The sequence below is a fragment of the Phasianus colchicus genome, chromosome 10 (genome assembly GCF_987193195.1).
Source record: "Phasianus colchicus chromosome 10, bPhaCol1.hap1.1, whole genome shotgun sequence".
Classification (NCBI taxonomy): domain Eukaryota; kingdom Metazoa; phylum Chordata; class Aves; order Galliformes; family Phasianidae; genus Phasianus; species Phasianus colchicus.
Genome location: NC_143445.1, coordinates 5,578,041 through 5,593,560, shown reverse-complemented (window position 1 = coordinate 5,593,560; position 15,520 = coordinate 5,578,041). Strand labels below are relative to the sequence as shown.

At 45.2% G+C, this 15,520-nt stretch overlaps 2 protein-coding genes across 4 annotated transcripts; one reads left to right on the top strand and one right to left on the bottom strand.

Moving 5' to 3' along the window:
• Window positions 1-197: 197 nt before the first annotated feature.
• DTYMK (deoxythymidylate kinase) lies at window positions 198-6,684 on the bottom strand. 3 transcript variants are annotated; one of them, XM_031596511.2, is made up of 6 exons: window positions 6,544-6,684; window positions 6,358-6,466; window positions 5,260-5,350; window positions 4,277-4,474; window positions 1,792-1,912; window positions 198-1,288 (listed from the first exon to the last, which is right to left on the bottom strand). In XM_031596511.2, exons 1-5 carry the CDS (start codon window positions 6,671-6,673, stop codon window positions 1,802-1,804), a joined length of 639 nt encoding a protein of 212 aa, XP_031452371.1. In that variant the 5' UTR covers window positions 6,674-6,684; the 3' UTR covers window positions 198-1,288; window positions 1,792-1,801. The 3 variants fall into 3 exon arrangements, with proteins under 3 accessions (XP_031452371.1, XP_031452370.1, XP_031452369.1); XM_031596510.2 differs by lacking the exon at window positions 198-1,288 and adding an exon at window positions 1,333-1,534; XM_031596509.2 differs by lacking the exon at window positions 198-1,288 and having other exon boundaries at window positions 1,333-1,912.
• Window positions 6,685-6,802: 118 nt separating this feature from the next.
• Window positions 6,803-14,833, top strand: ING5 (inhibitor of growth family member 5). The gene is made up of 8 exons (XM_031596512.2): window positions 6,803-6,959; window positions 7,095-7,166; window positions 7,266-7,432; window positions 8,691-8,802; window positions 9,676-9,769; window positions 10,692-10,827; window positions 11,000-11,061; window positions 12,215-14,833. The coding sequence occupies exons 1-8, from the start codon at window positions 6,923-6,925 to the stop codon at window positions 12,258-12,260; spliced, it is 726 nt and encodes a 241-aa protein (XP_031452372.1). The 5' UTR covers window positions 6,803-6,922; the 3' UTR covers window positions 12,261-14,833.
• The last annotated feature ends 687 nt before the right edge of the window (window positions 14,834-15,520 follow it).

Here is a 15,520-nt window from a genome sequence, read left to right as displayed (position 1 = left end):
CATTAATCTCAGGTGGCGTTGGGTGGTATTGAGAACCCTGCAGTGCAGTGGAGAGCAGTCTTGAAACAACAGCACCATACCATTGTTATGCTTTTAGGGCAAAAGCTGAATTATGTACAACAGTGTCTATAATCTTTCTTATCTGCTAGAACAGAGGCTGGCTTTGTGGTACTGCCTTGATGATTGATGTTGTTGTCCAGAGAGTGAACATCACAACATGCCAGCAGAGACAAAGAAACACTTCTGTGGTTTAGTTCTGCTACCCACATTTTAAGTTGTATGAACACTGGGGAGAAAAATAATAAAACGGTACCAAAAGGCTGTCCCTGCTTAGCAGTGCAGCATCTCACTGCTTCTAAAAAGCATAAGCCTTTCCAAGACAGGACATGCTTTTCTGGTGAGTCTCTGCCACATGTTCATTTGAGGTAAGCAGGAGAAAGAGCCAAGCAGAGATTGAGAAGTTAATATTTCACATTGGTAGATGGAAAATAAAATTTGTTTCCTTTACAATTGTATGTTCACTGTTTAGCTATTCAACTGCTAGTTTTCCATAATGTCTGTTTCTAGGAAGCCTTTCAAACACTATGCCTGCAGTGGTAAACATTACAAAAAGAGGTCTAAACTCAATAACCATTTTTTTCCTTTTTGCCATGCAGTAGCAGGAGACAACAGTTGGAAGCAGGCAGCTTGTACTCCCCATAGCAGGTCCTTTTTGTTGAAGGCTGCTCACTTGGAATACATTTCTCTCTTGGTTGGTGCAAGCTGCTGCCAATGTTCAGTTAAGAAGTACTATTTATTTTCTATTGCTGGAGATGTGGGGGAATTCTTAACCTAATACACCATAACTAAATACCAAAAGCCATTGCTGTTTCATGAATTGGAGCCTTATTATAACAACTCAGACTGTTCTATGAGCATCACCATAAGGTAACAATTAGAATGGTACTGGAGGGAATTGGGCACACTCAGAACATGCAGCTGATCTGGTTTGGCAGTGTGTACAGGGCTGTTTAAATTGCACTTCAGTCTTTATAGAACTCACTGCTGACTCTCTTCTGATCTTGGCCCTGTGAGTAAACTCAACCAGTCTAGAAGAATTTGTGTACCACTCAGCCTTCAAAATGCTCTAAGTTCATGTCTATTTCAGACACTTACCCCTTAAAGGCAGTTCAGCCTCTGTATTCCTGATGTACAGCTTGGAAGCAGACTTGAAAATGAGTTCATCTGTCCCTTCATTCCAGCATCCTAGCAAACATCTCCCTGGACTGAGGGCCTCCCATATATCCTTCTAGAAGATAAATGATCATATTGGAAAAAGGCCCACAACTTAGCTGTGGTACAAAATGTTTAAAAGAGCAGTTTATTATCAAAACAAGTTGGGTTCAGTACAGGGATGTATTTCACTAAAGAGGCAGAACCAGAAACATGGTCATTGCATGAAACTTCAAATATGGGAAAGCCGTTCCTCACCTGCTGAAGCTGTCCACATTTGTGGAAACTCAGCTCAGTTGCCACATCTGCACTAAAGGACAGCCTACAACAAAAGAGATCCTACTTAAGGTAGGGAGGAATTATTTCAAAAAGAATTGTTACACATTCATTTATAAAAAAAGCAAACAATTCCCCGGGGACTATGCAGAATGGAAGAGGAGAAGCAGAGGATGTTACAAGGACAAGCTTGACCCATAAGAATACATTTGTGACCTAAGGTGTAGTTACTGGAAGGTGATGTAGGAATCATCTGGCCAAAGAAGGTGCAAGAGGTGAGTATTCATTAGGACTGAGAATGACCTGTACTGCTTTATTTCCAGAGTTCTCCCAAGGGTTTATCTTTAACCTCCTGCATGGTTTTCTCTGCAACGGTCTTGATTTCTCTGTGCAAGTCTTCTATGCTCTTTGAAGCATCCATTGTCTGTTTCCAAGACAAAAAAAAAAAAAAAAAAAAAAAAAGCATAGAAACATTCCTCAATTTCCAATATGGGAAAAATCCATCTTCCTGTTATTTCTGCTCAACCCCTTTACTCGAAATTGTTGCCATCCAGAAGCACTGACAGGAGCTAATTACACCTCTTGTGCACTACTTTTGCAGTGGAACTGGAAAATTTGTTTCACCCAGGAACATACATTTATCAAGCAGATGTGGAGAAGATGAAGGGAAACAAGACACCACTGCTGCATGCTTTTTGCTGACAGCCTTTGACCTCAAGCCAGGTAAACATTTTTCACAATGTACTGTAGTGCCCCAGAAACTTCAGTGTATCATCCCTCAGACGTTCTTCAAAATGAACTCTATCCAGAATAATAACCTCTCAAAATCCAGTCCCTTTGATCTTCCAGTTTTAATTTGTTGTTCTGTGTTATTTTGTTTTGTTTTTTTAAACACTGCAAACTGGTTGTTTGGTGTGACTCTGGCATTCACTGAGCCTGATGTTTAAGAAATAGCATAGTACCTGTGTGACCGGGGGAACTTCAGTCATAAATACAACATCATTTTATGTGCTTTATTGGGCAAATTTTTTTTTAACTGGAAGTTCCACCTTCAGAATTACATTTTGCAGGTCACCACAAATCAACATGAACTGGTGAGAGTTGTGTTTCCATGGCTTTAGGATTACTTACCGGTAACCAAAGTGAAGGAAGGAATTGGTTAAAAGATGAATGCAGGTGCAGATTTATCACAACGACCTGTGCAATACTGCATCATGCAGCAGACCATGAGGCTATACAATAAATACATTTTGTAATTAAACAGTAGTCTTCTCATTATGGCACAACCAACAACTCAGCTTTGTGAGCACACAATATCAAGCAGATTGCTGATCTCAGTTTATTTTTCTAACTGATGTACTAACATGTTTCTAACATGTACTGAGCTACATGTCATGTCTTGGACTAAATGGGTCTTTAGTAATGTTTGGTATCTATTTTTCTATCTGATGCTGAGGAGGAAATAGGCAGGAATGCTAACTATTAAAGGGCACTGAAATGGGATTTCTGTACTCCTTTCAAGGACGCCTCTCACCTCTTCCATCATCTCTTCTGGTGTGGTGCAGTTTGGGGTATTTTAAGCAGACACATTGCCAATACTTTAAATGAAAATTCCTTTCACATAGTGGATAGATGAAAAAAAAAGAGAAATAACAAATGACAGGTAATCAGGGAAATATGTTCCTCTGCTGGAATCTCTTAAAAATCAGAGTTTGCAGTCTAGACATAAAGCAAGTTCTGTATTGTTTCATATGATTATTCTGACAGTATGCTTATTTTTCTTCTTTTAGTTTAAGTGCTATGAGTTTTTCATCAGCCTATTTACTTAGTCATTATGATGTAGGAAAGGCCATTTCCTAACATGACATTTACTGGAATAAAAATACATCTCCTAGTTTGGTAACTGTTCCTTCAGGTTCCTACTACATACAAACTCTCTCATGTTACAGAAGCAGGTTTACCTGAAGTGGGCTGTGACAAACTACATTTGCCTTATGCAGTCTGATCATGTGGCAATACATCCAGTTTTGCATACATCTCCAGCCTATGGTGACTACTAATTTAACCATAATGTGTACTTCTTTATCTCTGTGAAAGCTACAGAATACACAGAAAATGCTGCCTGTAACTCATGACTGAGCACCAACTGAATGATGGAGATGGTAAGAAGGTTGTCCAGACCAGAAAAGCCTCTGCCTAGGTCATCTGCACTCAGGATCAATAGGGGATGCTTCCTCTTCTGTCTGCTGATTGTGCAGCCCTTTGGAAATAGCTCCAAGGGACGATTAAGAAAAAGTGATGTAGGAGAATGAAACAAAAGAGATCATGTGTTGTGAGAGACTTCTTGTTTAGCAGAATAGTAAATGCTGGTCAAGACTGGCTACTTGAAAAGGAAAGTGACTGTCAGTAAGGGAGAGAGAAGCTGCAGAGAGAGGGCCCCAAAACCTCTAAGGATTTCAACATCCTTGGCAGGAAAGAAACATATGAAAGAGTATGTCTCACTATTTTTTACCCCGGTTCATCAACTTGTCTTTAAGGAGAATGATTTCCAGAAAAGTTTTTGTGCAAAACAAAAAAAACTTCCCCTGACTCCAACAGGGCCCATTAAAGTGTCCCAGAGTAGCAGCTGCCCACAGGCTGCTGTGCCTTTGGCTGGTCTCCAGCACAACCTCCACCCTTTTGCAGGGGACAGGAAGCACAGGGATACAGTATGTGCAAATCAGGAGCTCTCATGAGACTCTCCTCCCCACTCCATTCCATGACAGAACCCTCAGGGTTATTTCCTCACCTTCCAGTTTAATGTCTTCTCATTCATCAAATGATGGAAAGACTGTAGAACTTTTTTTTGGAAGGGGCCATTCTCATAACGTTCTCTTCCAAAGTTCCCTCGTGCTGCTGCTTCCTCTGGGCTCAGCTGAAGAAATAGAATCAAATCTGGCTTTGGGAGGCCAGCATCAGGCTGTTTGCACCACTCCAGGCAGAAGTTCTGTCCCAAACAAAGAAAACCAAGTCTGAAGTGAAAAAAAAGGAATGAGAACAAGGGAGAGAAGAGCAGCTAGAGAGTGGGATTGAGGAAGGAACAGTCATAAGGATGCAGCACAGATCACTGAGCACAGTGCTATAAACTGAAACGGAGATATCCCAGTTTAATATTCAACCCCATAATTTTGAGAATCCAGATTTTTCCAGGCACTGTGTACCTCTCAGCTTCTCACTGAAGCTAAGTAAAGCTAATGATTTTAACACCTCTTCCACAAAGCCCAGCAGGGGGAAATACTGAGTCATATTCTGAAGTCTCCATACAGCTGTTATCAGTCAACAAGAAAGCTGCTCTGTAACATAAATGACATGCAGTGTTAGTATGCCTGTGCCCACAAAGACTCCTTTTTAAATACCTACCCTATGCTTACTCAGCTTGGTTGTATAAGCATGAGTGCATCTGGCGGGTCAAGGGAAGGAATCCTTCTCCTCTTTTCAGCACTGACATCTGGAGCACTGTGTCTGGTTGGGGCTCTCCATTATGGTACTAGATTGAGCCTACCATACTGGTGAGCAACCTAACATGTTCCTCTACTTTTTCTAAGGGTAGACACAGGCAAACAGGCCACGTCAAGACCTAAGTTGAAATCCCTTTCATCCCTCAGTTCCAATCCACTTTTTCCCCATAGGAGAAGCCTAGACCACAGAAACTGAAGTTCAGACTAAGATTCTACTCATCTCCTGTTTCCCCAAATACAGAGAGGGGCAGGGCCTGCTACATTCCCCACTCACCTCCTTGGCACTTGTGAAGGCCACTCCAGAAAAGGCATATCTGTCAACCACAAGCGTGATCCCTTGATGGAGCTTCTCTTTCATTGATGTTCTGAAAACCAAGAGGGAAAAAAAAAAGCCAGACTTTTATAGAGAGACAAATAAAAAGAGTTTATGTAAAGACAATTCACAAAGCTGGTTAATGTACTTCATCACAAACTGTGATCATGAGCAGAGTCAGTGTTATCCGTGACAACAATGGATCAATTACTATTCATGCTCTGCCTTCATTAAGGAAATACCCTTTCAGAACACCCACAGTCAGGTGTGTGTGCAAGATACTGCTAAGAGCAGCTCCACAGCTCACAGGCAGGATCACTGATCAGAGCAACAGCAGCTCAAACAGCTCAGTCTTCCATCCTCCTTAATTGATGCAATAGGCTTGTGATACACTGCTTCTGACAGAGAAAAGCATCCTTATTTACAGCGTTTCCTGCTGCAGTTCACTACACCAAAGGCTGTGCCCCAGGCCCAGTGATGTTGTGATCTGTCCAGTCTCTCTGGGCTGCCACAAAGCAATTGTGCATTGCTTGAAGGTTGGGTATTGGGAAAAATTTCTTCTCAGAAAGAGCAGTGAGGCACTGCACAGCTGCACAGAGGGGTGGGGGAGTCACCATCCCTGGAGGTGTTCAGAGCTGTGGAGATGTGGTGCTGAGGGATGTGGGCACAGTGTGGTGGGGTTGGACTTGGTGATCTTAGAGGTGTTTTCCAACCTTAATGATTCCATGATTCAGAATCCAGGTGGTGACATGGAGGCGTGGCGGGGGTGAATGATTAACTTCATTGGCGTCCGTAAGTGGCAGCAGGCAGGGAGCTGCTGGCTGGGACTCAGAACAAGCGCTCCAACAGAGAGGGGGAGTTCACTCCCGGCCGGAAGGGTAATAGGAACGCAGGGTGGCCCCGCAGCCACGCTCCTTCACCAGGCCGCGGCCCGCACAGCCTCCCTCGGGAGCGGGGCCCTTGGCTGGGCACCACAGCCCGGCCCGGGGCCCGCAGCCCCGATCTGTGACCGCCTCCGCCTGGCTCCCCCAGCCCCGTGTCCCCCTCCCCGCCCTTTACACGTGCTCCCAGCGGTTGGCGGAGAACAGCAGGTGCACGGCGTGGTCCTCCAGCTCCCTCTCCCTCGCCAGGTAGGCGCCGATCAGCTGCCCGATCTCCGTCGTCCTCTCTGTAACCAAGCGGGCCAGAGGTCGGCGGCCCGGCCGCGTCCCTCAGCGAAGCTCCCCGCACCCCGGGAACCCATACCCGGGAAGCGGAGGAGATCGGCGCGGTGCCCGGCGGCCTGCAGCGCCTGAACCAGCCGCCGGCTCTGCGTGCTCTTCCCGGCACGGTCCATCCCTTCCAACACGATTAACGCGCCGCGCCCGCCCGCCATATTGCCCAGCTTCCCCCCCCCCCCCCGCTTCCCCTTCCCGCCATCGCCGCTCTAGGCAGCGAGAAGCCATAGAGACGAAGTCCTCCGAGCCGGCCTCTAGGCCCCGCCCTTTCATGAATATGCAACGCGGAGCGCCCCCCGCGGCCAATGGGCACGGAGCGCCTCGTGAATATGCGATGAGGCCGGGGCCGCGGCCCGTGTCCTGCGGGCCGGGCGGGCGGCTGTCGGCGGCGGGGCGCGGGCCGCAAGATGGCGACCGCCATGTACCTGGAGCACTACCTGGACAGTGAGCGCGGGGCCGCGGCCGGGCGGGATCCGCGCCGCGCCGCGGGACCGAGCGGGGCGGGCGGGAGCGCCGGGAGTCCCCGCGTGGGTCTGGCGCGAGGGGAGCGGCCCTGATGGCGCTGCGTGTTTGTTTCAGGCATCGAGAACCTGCCGTGCGAGCTGCAGCGGAACTTCCAGCTGATGCGGGAGCTGGACCAGAGGACCGAAGGTGCGTGCGGGGCTCCTCGCACCGCGGGCAGCCGGGGGGGATTCGCTCCTCTGGGAGCGCGGCTTCCTCACGCGTGCGTGCGGTGTGCGGGCTTTACAGATAAGAAAGCCGAAATTGACCGCCTGGCCGCGGAGTACATCGAGTCGGTGAAGAACATGTCAGCCGAGCAGCGAGTGGAGCACCTGAGGAGGATCCAGAGCGCCTACGGTAAATGCAAGGAGTACAGCGACGACAAGGTGCAGCTGGCCATGCAGACCTACGAGATGGTGAGCGCCGTCACGCCGCGCTGCGCGGCTGCTGCTGGGCTCTGAAGGCACAGCCCTGTTTGTCCTTCTGCTGGTGCACGTGCCTGGGATGTCTTACCGAAAGAAAGTATTCGTTCTCAACTCGCTTCTCTTACTTTTGCCTTCCCCGGAACGCCCGCCCTTGTGTTTGGTGTGGGGCAGACGTCTCTAATGGCAGTAGCACTGACAGCTCGCCCTGCCCGCCCGCCTCTCAGCCACTCACTCACTTAGGGCTGCTCTGGTCATCAGCAGCAATTTTTAGGTCAGCTTCGAAGCTACGTTGTGGAGGAGCTGAGGGAACCGTTTCCACTTAGCCGCCTTGGATCCCGAGGCATGGAACCCTGTCGGCTCCTCTGTGTGATAGAGGTCCGGCTCTGCCTGTTGGGCTTAGTGGGAAAATGGCATTTCTTTAGGTGCAGATCCCCACTTTTCTCCTCTTCTGCACTGACTCCTGTCCGTTTATCTGTTCCTTGAGTAATTCTCTATTTTATCCCATAGGTGACTTTAAGCAAGGGGAATCCCTTTTTTGTCTGCACGTAGTGTGTTGTACGTAGCTTCTAGGGATGCTTTGAGTTCTAATTACTAAAGCTGCAATACTTCAAATACTGCAGAAAAGGAAATAATTTCATGTCTCCTAGATAAAGGGCAACTTCATGAATAGGTACTGCAGCAGCACAGCTGTTTTGTGGGTGGGGGTGAAGGTTTGAACACCTTTATTGCACCTCTGTTCTGTAAGCCACATTACTGTGGACATGAGAAGTACAGCAGTGTGTACTGACGATACTGGAGATAGCCTGTCTTCGTTATTAAATTTCATTAAATAGTGTGCTAGTGAAATACCAGAGATAATATTGGCACACGTAATGGATACCAACTGAATAATGTATTTTCAAAGTGACAGAAAGAGAGCTTTTTTTTTAATCTTTCTGTGTTGTTCTACAAACTGTCAGTCTGGTTGCTTGCACTCTCCTTCCCCCACTCCCTTTTCCTTCCTTTCTCTTTGCTTGCAGTAGGGTTCGGTCCTCTTGCTTTTCTTCAGCATTTTTTCCTCTCTCTGTGTTCTCCAGTTCCCTTCGTGTGTACCATTTCCCTTTTCCAGTCTGATATGCCCTTCATGCCTTGCCTCGAAGTGTTACATTCATGTTTTTAGGGAGAGCAGCCAAGCTACCAGACCTTCCTTGTTTTGCACTGGGAGTGTTTCTGTGTTTTGAATTCAGTTGGTGGTTTCCTCTCTGTGCAGGTGGATAAGCACATCCGCCGCCTGGATGCAGACTTGGCGCGGTTTGAAGCGGATCTGAAGGATAAACTGGAGGGCAGTGACTTTGAAAGCTCTGGATCACGAAACCTGAAAAGTGTGTAAATGTTATGTGTTGAACAGCCTTTTCCAGCACTGAGCATATCTAAGCAGAGGGCCTCGGGTACGGAGTAGACTGTCATTTCTAGACGCTATGGTGTAATCCCATCCTTATTTTAAGTGCTCTTCAGGTATTTATAGAGTTGCACTGGGCAATAAACAGGAGAAGGAAAAGATTTAGTGCTGGGTTCTCCTTGTCAGTGTCCTGAAGTGGTCGCTGGTTGTAAGGACACTGCTGGCTAAGGGAGGACTAACTGTGATAATACTGAACTGATGCTTGTGGTTCCTCCTGTTCTTGAGTTTAACAGTCTTAGTCTCAGGCTTAGTCTGTCACTTAGGTTTGAAGAAAGCACTATGTATCTAATCAAATATGTTGCTATTTAAAGTCTCGTGTGACATTATGGACTAATATAAAATACGATGATCTAATTTAGGTTGGATATTAGGAGGAAGTTTTTCACACAGCAGGTGGTGAGGCACTGGAACAGGCTGCCCAAGGAGTTGTGGATGCCCCATCCCTGCAGGCATTCAAGGCCAGGCTGGATGTGGCTCTGGGCAGCCTGGTCTGCTGGTTGGTGACCCTGCACATAGCAGGGGGTTGGAACTGGATGAGCGTTGTGGGCCTTTGCAACCCAGGCCATTCTATGATTTTATGAATTACCAAAACTGCAGATGTAGGATTTAGACACTTGGGGATATTACTTGCAAAATCAATGTGTTTGTGGCAGAAAAGTGTATGTGCATTTCATAATCAGTGTTTGTGTTCAGTTGCACGTGACAGAAAGATTTCAAAACAGTAAATGCACCAAAAGAAAAATACTTGAGGATGGTAGTCAAACTGATGGAAGCAATGCTTTATCTTTCTTTATAGAGGGAAAAAGTCAGAAAGACAAAAGAAGCTCTCGTGGTCGAGGCAAGCGGACGTCTGAAGAGGACACACCAAAGAAAAAGAAGCTGAAAGGAGGGTAAGACAACCCAGTCACACTTCTGATGACTTGGGTTCAACACTTCATGAATTTCCTCATGTTTGTGTTACCCTGTTTATGACTCTTGTGTTGGGGTGATAGGGGTGTTCCAGTATTCTGGTCTCACTAATTAGAGTCTGCCCTAAGACAAGTTTGCTAATTAACTCCTTGTTTGCCAGTGGAAACCCAGCATGCTTGGAATGCCCTCTGTCTGGAAGGACGAGATCAGAGCCTCTGTTGCTGTTGGCAAGCTGGGAGAAAATACCTTTGATTTTTGTCATGCAGCTATTTTTAACAGTTGCTTGTGATATTCATTGTAAAGAAACACTTCCCCATTGGGACAAGTGCTGATGCTGTGTTGCTGTTATAGAGATCTTGCAGAGTTTTCATGGTTGTTTTTAAACAGCAGCTGTGTCCTAAATAGTCTTGAATAATGTAGTTCTGTTCTGTGAAGCAAGGAAGAGGGCATTTAACCTCTCTATCATGTGATTTTTTTTTTAAAGGGACCCCGTTAATTCCAATATATTCAATTGGCTAAATGGAGGGGTAAGTTGAAAAGAAAGGAAGTATTTTCTGTTAAGTGTTACTGCTGTGTCAAAGCTCCTCAGAGCAAGGTGGTTCCCTCATACCTGACAAGGAGAGAAGAGTATGTGCTAAAATGGTTTAGGGAAAAAAATATCAGGTTATTCTGTCTGCAGGCAGAAGTGAGGTATATGTGAATCTTATTACTGTAGTCATGTACTCGTAGAATCTACAAATCAGTCTTTTAATCCTTTACAGTCAAGCTCATATTTTTGTATTAGCTCAAACCCACTTTCTGATTTAAAAATGATTTAGATGACTGTTGCAAATTAACTTTTCCAAATCTTGAGAATGTTCTGTCACCTGTAAGTGATGACAAGTGTTTTGTCCTTGTCTGCAGCTCCGAGTTTGCTGACACCATCCTGTCAGTGCATCCCTCAGACGTCCTGGACATGCCTGTGGACCCCAACGAGCCCACCTACTGCTTGTGTCACCAGGTGTCCTACGGGGAGATGATTGGCTGCGACAACCCAGATGTAAGCACTTGCTTTATTGCTTTATTATCAAAATGCACTCTGTATCTTTTGAAATGATGTTTGCAGCATCACAGCCCAGTGAAATCCAAGGGGGGTACTTGCTAATTTGATCATCTAAGTGAATGTAGCCCTGCTAAACATCTCCTCTGTGGATTTTTCTTTTGTTTTGCAGTGCCCCATTGAATGGTTCCACTTTGCTTGTGTGGACCTCACCACCAAACCAAAAGGGAAATGGTAAGGACGCACAGATTTTTGACTTCTGTCAGGCTACAGTTTCTCTCAAAAAGAATCACAGAAAGAATTGAAACCCCATGGTGACCTTTCCTGACAAAGGAACTTTGTTCTTGTGGTCAGAGGTTTACATCATGTTGGGTTTGGGACTGCTTTTATGTGAAGGTAGAAGGGGACAATTTTTCCTAGAAACTGTTTCCACAGGAGTCTTAGCTTCCTTAGATTTCCATGGGAGCAAAACAAGGACCCAGGCATGTAAAATTTCATGATAAGCAGAGCAGTTCGTGAGCTTAGGCTTTTGTCAGTGTGTGCAGCTTACATCTCGTGTCTGCATTTGTTGCTGTGATTAAGGTTGGGAAAAGAATATTTTCTATTCTGCCTAGGAGAGCATAATGTAAGACTACAGCCTTTGCTTTGCCTATGTATGTGCCCATTTTAGAAAGAGTCATAGGCTTTTTCTATGCTTGCTTTCTTTTGCAGAGGATAAAAGCTTTACTAAATGTTGTCTTTTGCAGTTAAAATGCCACACTCTTCAATTTGCATAACAAAAGCAAAATTTTAAGAGGAAATGCAACAGCACTACTGCATCAAGTGGGAACAAATAGTATGACTTGGTCATTGCATTCCAATCAGATATTGCAGTGGCAGCACTCAGGTGAATGGCCAGCTGGGTATTGAGTCTGAAAACTTTTAAAGACATGCAAATCTTTCTGTTTGGTGACTTTCTTAGTCTAACTGTAAGATGTGTATTAGAAGTGAGGTTATGCAGAGGTGCACTGCAGCCATTTGCAATCATTGGAGGTAGAGGAAGGGATTGGAGCAGGGTATCATTGTTCCTTTTACTGTGGAGGAAGCTAATGTGCCAACCTTGAGGAATTCAGTTGGGATAACTTCTGGGTGAATGAAATAGAGTGACTCAGAGCTGTGAGGGGCAGGTGAGCCCCAGAAGCCTTCCATTGCTGTCCCTTCTGCCCACCAGACTCCATACAGTTCCTTCCCTCTCTGCCCAGTCTTGCTGCATGCCATGTGAAGTGTTGCAGTTGGCTAAAATTAACACCACCTCCACTCATTTCCAAGTAATAGAAAGGCTCCCAAGTAATATGTTGTTAATTTTAGGTACTAATTAACAGCCAATTTTTTTTTTTCCTCACTGTAGGTTTTGTCCACGCTGTGTTCAGGAAAAAAAGAAAAGTAAGAAGTAAAGGGGAATACCTCCTCTGAGGCAAGAAGAGTTTTAATATATTCCTTCCTTCATGTTGCAATATCATCTTTGATTTCGATTGTGATTTTAAAACCTGCCCTTCTCCCATTTCTGATATGCTATTTAATTGTCCAGCGGCCAGTTCTAATTCCTGTTCTTTTGTAACAAGTGACTTTGGGAAGGGAGGAATTTGCCACAGGGATTTTATTTATGTTACTCTCGCACAGCACTGAGATCAGTGTTACTCTGAAGTGCTCGAACAGCCCATAGCTGTAGTCTGCTTGTTTTTAAGAGTCTCTTAAACCCTGTGAGGCACTGCAGGAAATTGAGATACCCACCTCTTCAGTATGATGCATCCCATTGCTGAAGTCATTCAGACTTGGAGCTTAGCATGACAGAAAAAGCAATTCTCTCTCATGCAGCCTACAGGAAAGGATTAACAACTCGGTTGTTTTGGTGTGATGCCCATTTGTTGTGCAGTTTTGTAGTACAGAGAGGATCAAGAAGGCTGATTGGCTGTTTACAGTGTCTGTTTCCTCAAAGCCAAATGCCGTGCTTGCTTTTGGCAGGATGAATATGGGAGAGAGAGAAGACCATATCTTCTCCTTTGGGGAATTTCTTCTGTCTAACTTTGCACTGCCTTTCTTTTACTTGGTTTTGCTCACATCCCCGTTACAGCCTCAACAGAAGCAAACTTTATGGCTTTTAACCTCCTTCTGTAAAAGGCTTGTGTCTTCTGGAACGAAACCTTTAAATATCAAAGGAGTTGTCCTGCAGTGTTGACAGTAGTACTGAGAGAACAAGTTACCTTTCCTGTCAGTTTTTGTTGCTTTTAAGTGTGTTACTGTGAAGTTGAAACCTAGAGTATTGTGATAGGGGGTCCGATTTATTCATACAGTAAGATGAAGGCCTGATTTTCTGTTATATCTCAAGCTTTAAGGGGAGATTCTATGAGGACAATGTGTACGTGGCAGTGATGATGCAGCAAAGCTGAAAGGTGGCCGTGTGGTAGCGTGGTGGGAGTTTGGGTTTTGGGTAGCTTTTGCTATGAAAAAGTGCCATTAGAGAAGGCAATGCAGCAGGAATGTCTTTAAATTACTGCATGTCTTTTTCAAGGGGGCAAGTTTTCCAGTGCTTGACTTCTTGAAGCTGCCTTTCAGATCTCAAATGTGAATGCTTGCTATCATCACAGTGTCAGTTGCTGCAGCAAAAGGATGAGAAGGAAATCATGAGTAGGAAAACAAAACTCTGTGTTCTGTTAGTTTTTTGGGTTTTTTTTTCTCCTTCCTCTGAATTAACAGTAGATGCAGAAGTCGAGGGAAGAACAGATAACTGTTGTCTTTAGGTATCCACTGTATTATGGGGCTTAACTGCCTACAACAGAGACATTGTGGGTAAAGGTTATTCTGCCAGGGGAGGGAGAAAACAAAGCAAAAACCCCTGCAGCAGGATGGAGCACAGTCTGTGAGCCTGTGATGGCTGTTAATGGCATCTGCATGTTGCTCTGCATACCAGCTCTTGACACAGGCTGTTGGAAAAGCTTCCTGATAAGCCCTTTCTTCTGCTTTAAAAACAACCTGAATAAACAGTATAGAAGGGAAGGAAAAAAACCCCAAAACAAATCTAATCTGACTTTGGCACCAGCTTCCAAAAGAAAAAAGTTTTTTCTTGTCTTGCCCTGATCCTCTCATCTGTGTTTTGCCATGAAGGAAAGTGGAACTCAGCTCGTGCCAGTTTAGCCTTCCTGTTTTGCTCTGTTGGGTTTGTAGCTGCTTGCAGGTATGTTAGGATTGTTGCAGAGAAACCTTTTGGTACTGAGACAGGTTTTCTGTGAACCTTCTGATGTATCTGCTGTGCAGAAAGCCTGTCTGCAGGGTCCTTTTGTTGGAAGTGTACATCTTTGCTGCATTGCATCACTCCATGTTTTATATGAAGTTTCTGTGGTTAATGTTTACAGAAGATGCATGTTTGTCATTGCTGCCATTGTAAAAGCATCCCGAAACTACACAGACAGGTTAGAAACAGAGTGCTGGTGGGAAGGGAGAAGAAAAGCACAATCTCACAAAGCTGGGCTTAGAAATACAGCCAGCCTTCTCCTCCTCTCTGCCTCTGTTTTGGGAGTAAATGTAATTGTGATACCTCATGAGCCAGCCTGTAATTCAGTACCAGCAGTAAGCCTGTACCTCACTGACCTGCTACACTGGATTCCTTGTAAGGGTGACTGACCTGAAGGCTATGATGCTGTCCCAAGTTCTGTTTTCTCCTTCCGTCCAATGCTATTGTAAACTTCTTTCCCTTATCTCTTAAGGCTTTAGCAATCATGGAAATCAAGCATTGGATTTGAAACAAATCCAAAAGTAGATTGTGCCTCTTGGGAGACCTTGCTGGAAATGTGCAGGTATGGAAATGCACAGCTATGCAGGTCAGTGCCAAGCTGACTGCCCTACACTTGGGAAAGATGGTCAGGTGGGACAGCAAAGTGTACTTTATTAGTATGTGCTTTCTTGGGCTCAGAGAAGCAGATGCTTTCCATTTCAACCAGCAAAGCAAAAAAAAAAAAAAAACAACAAGAAATGACATTCTAGAAGTTGGCATCAATTCTCAAAGGGAAAGAAGCTTCTTCAGCAGGACCCGGGATCAGCACATGGTGCAGACCTGGCTGCTCCGTATGGCGTAACACCACCAACGTGTCCTCAGAACCCACACCAGCAATGTGCCCGGCCTGCCCCTGGGCTGGGTGACCCGCAGCCTTCACTTCTGGTCACAAAAGAGTTAAAATCTTTCTCCTGAATTTTGAATGTACAGTGTTAAATACGCCCTTATGGAGAAGGATGGACAGACTGTGGTGCGGAGAGGAATGTTCCACTGACAGTTGTCAATGCACCAAAGTGCTCAGTGGTGTTCAGCTTTACTACAGCTCAGCCAAACTGGAGGTGAAACGACGTTAACCCAACAGCTCTATTTTTTAAATGAATTGGATCTATGTTCCCTTTGTAAATGGAAGAGAATATAAATCTTTTTATGACAAAAAAAAAAAAAAAAGAAGAAGAATGTAAAGTTAAAAAAAAAAATAAATGTATATCTGTATTTTTGGATCACGTTATAGATAATGAATATATTGATATAAATAAAATATTTTTGGGAACCGAGCTGTCGGAGGTGATGAGGCGGAGAGGGCGGGCGGGCGGGCGCTAGGACCGCGCGGCCGGGGTCCTCCCATCCGCAGGGTGGCGCTGCGGGATCGTGCGGCCTAAAGAAGCG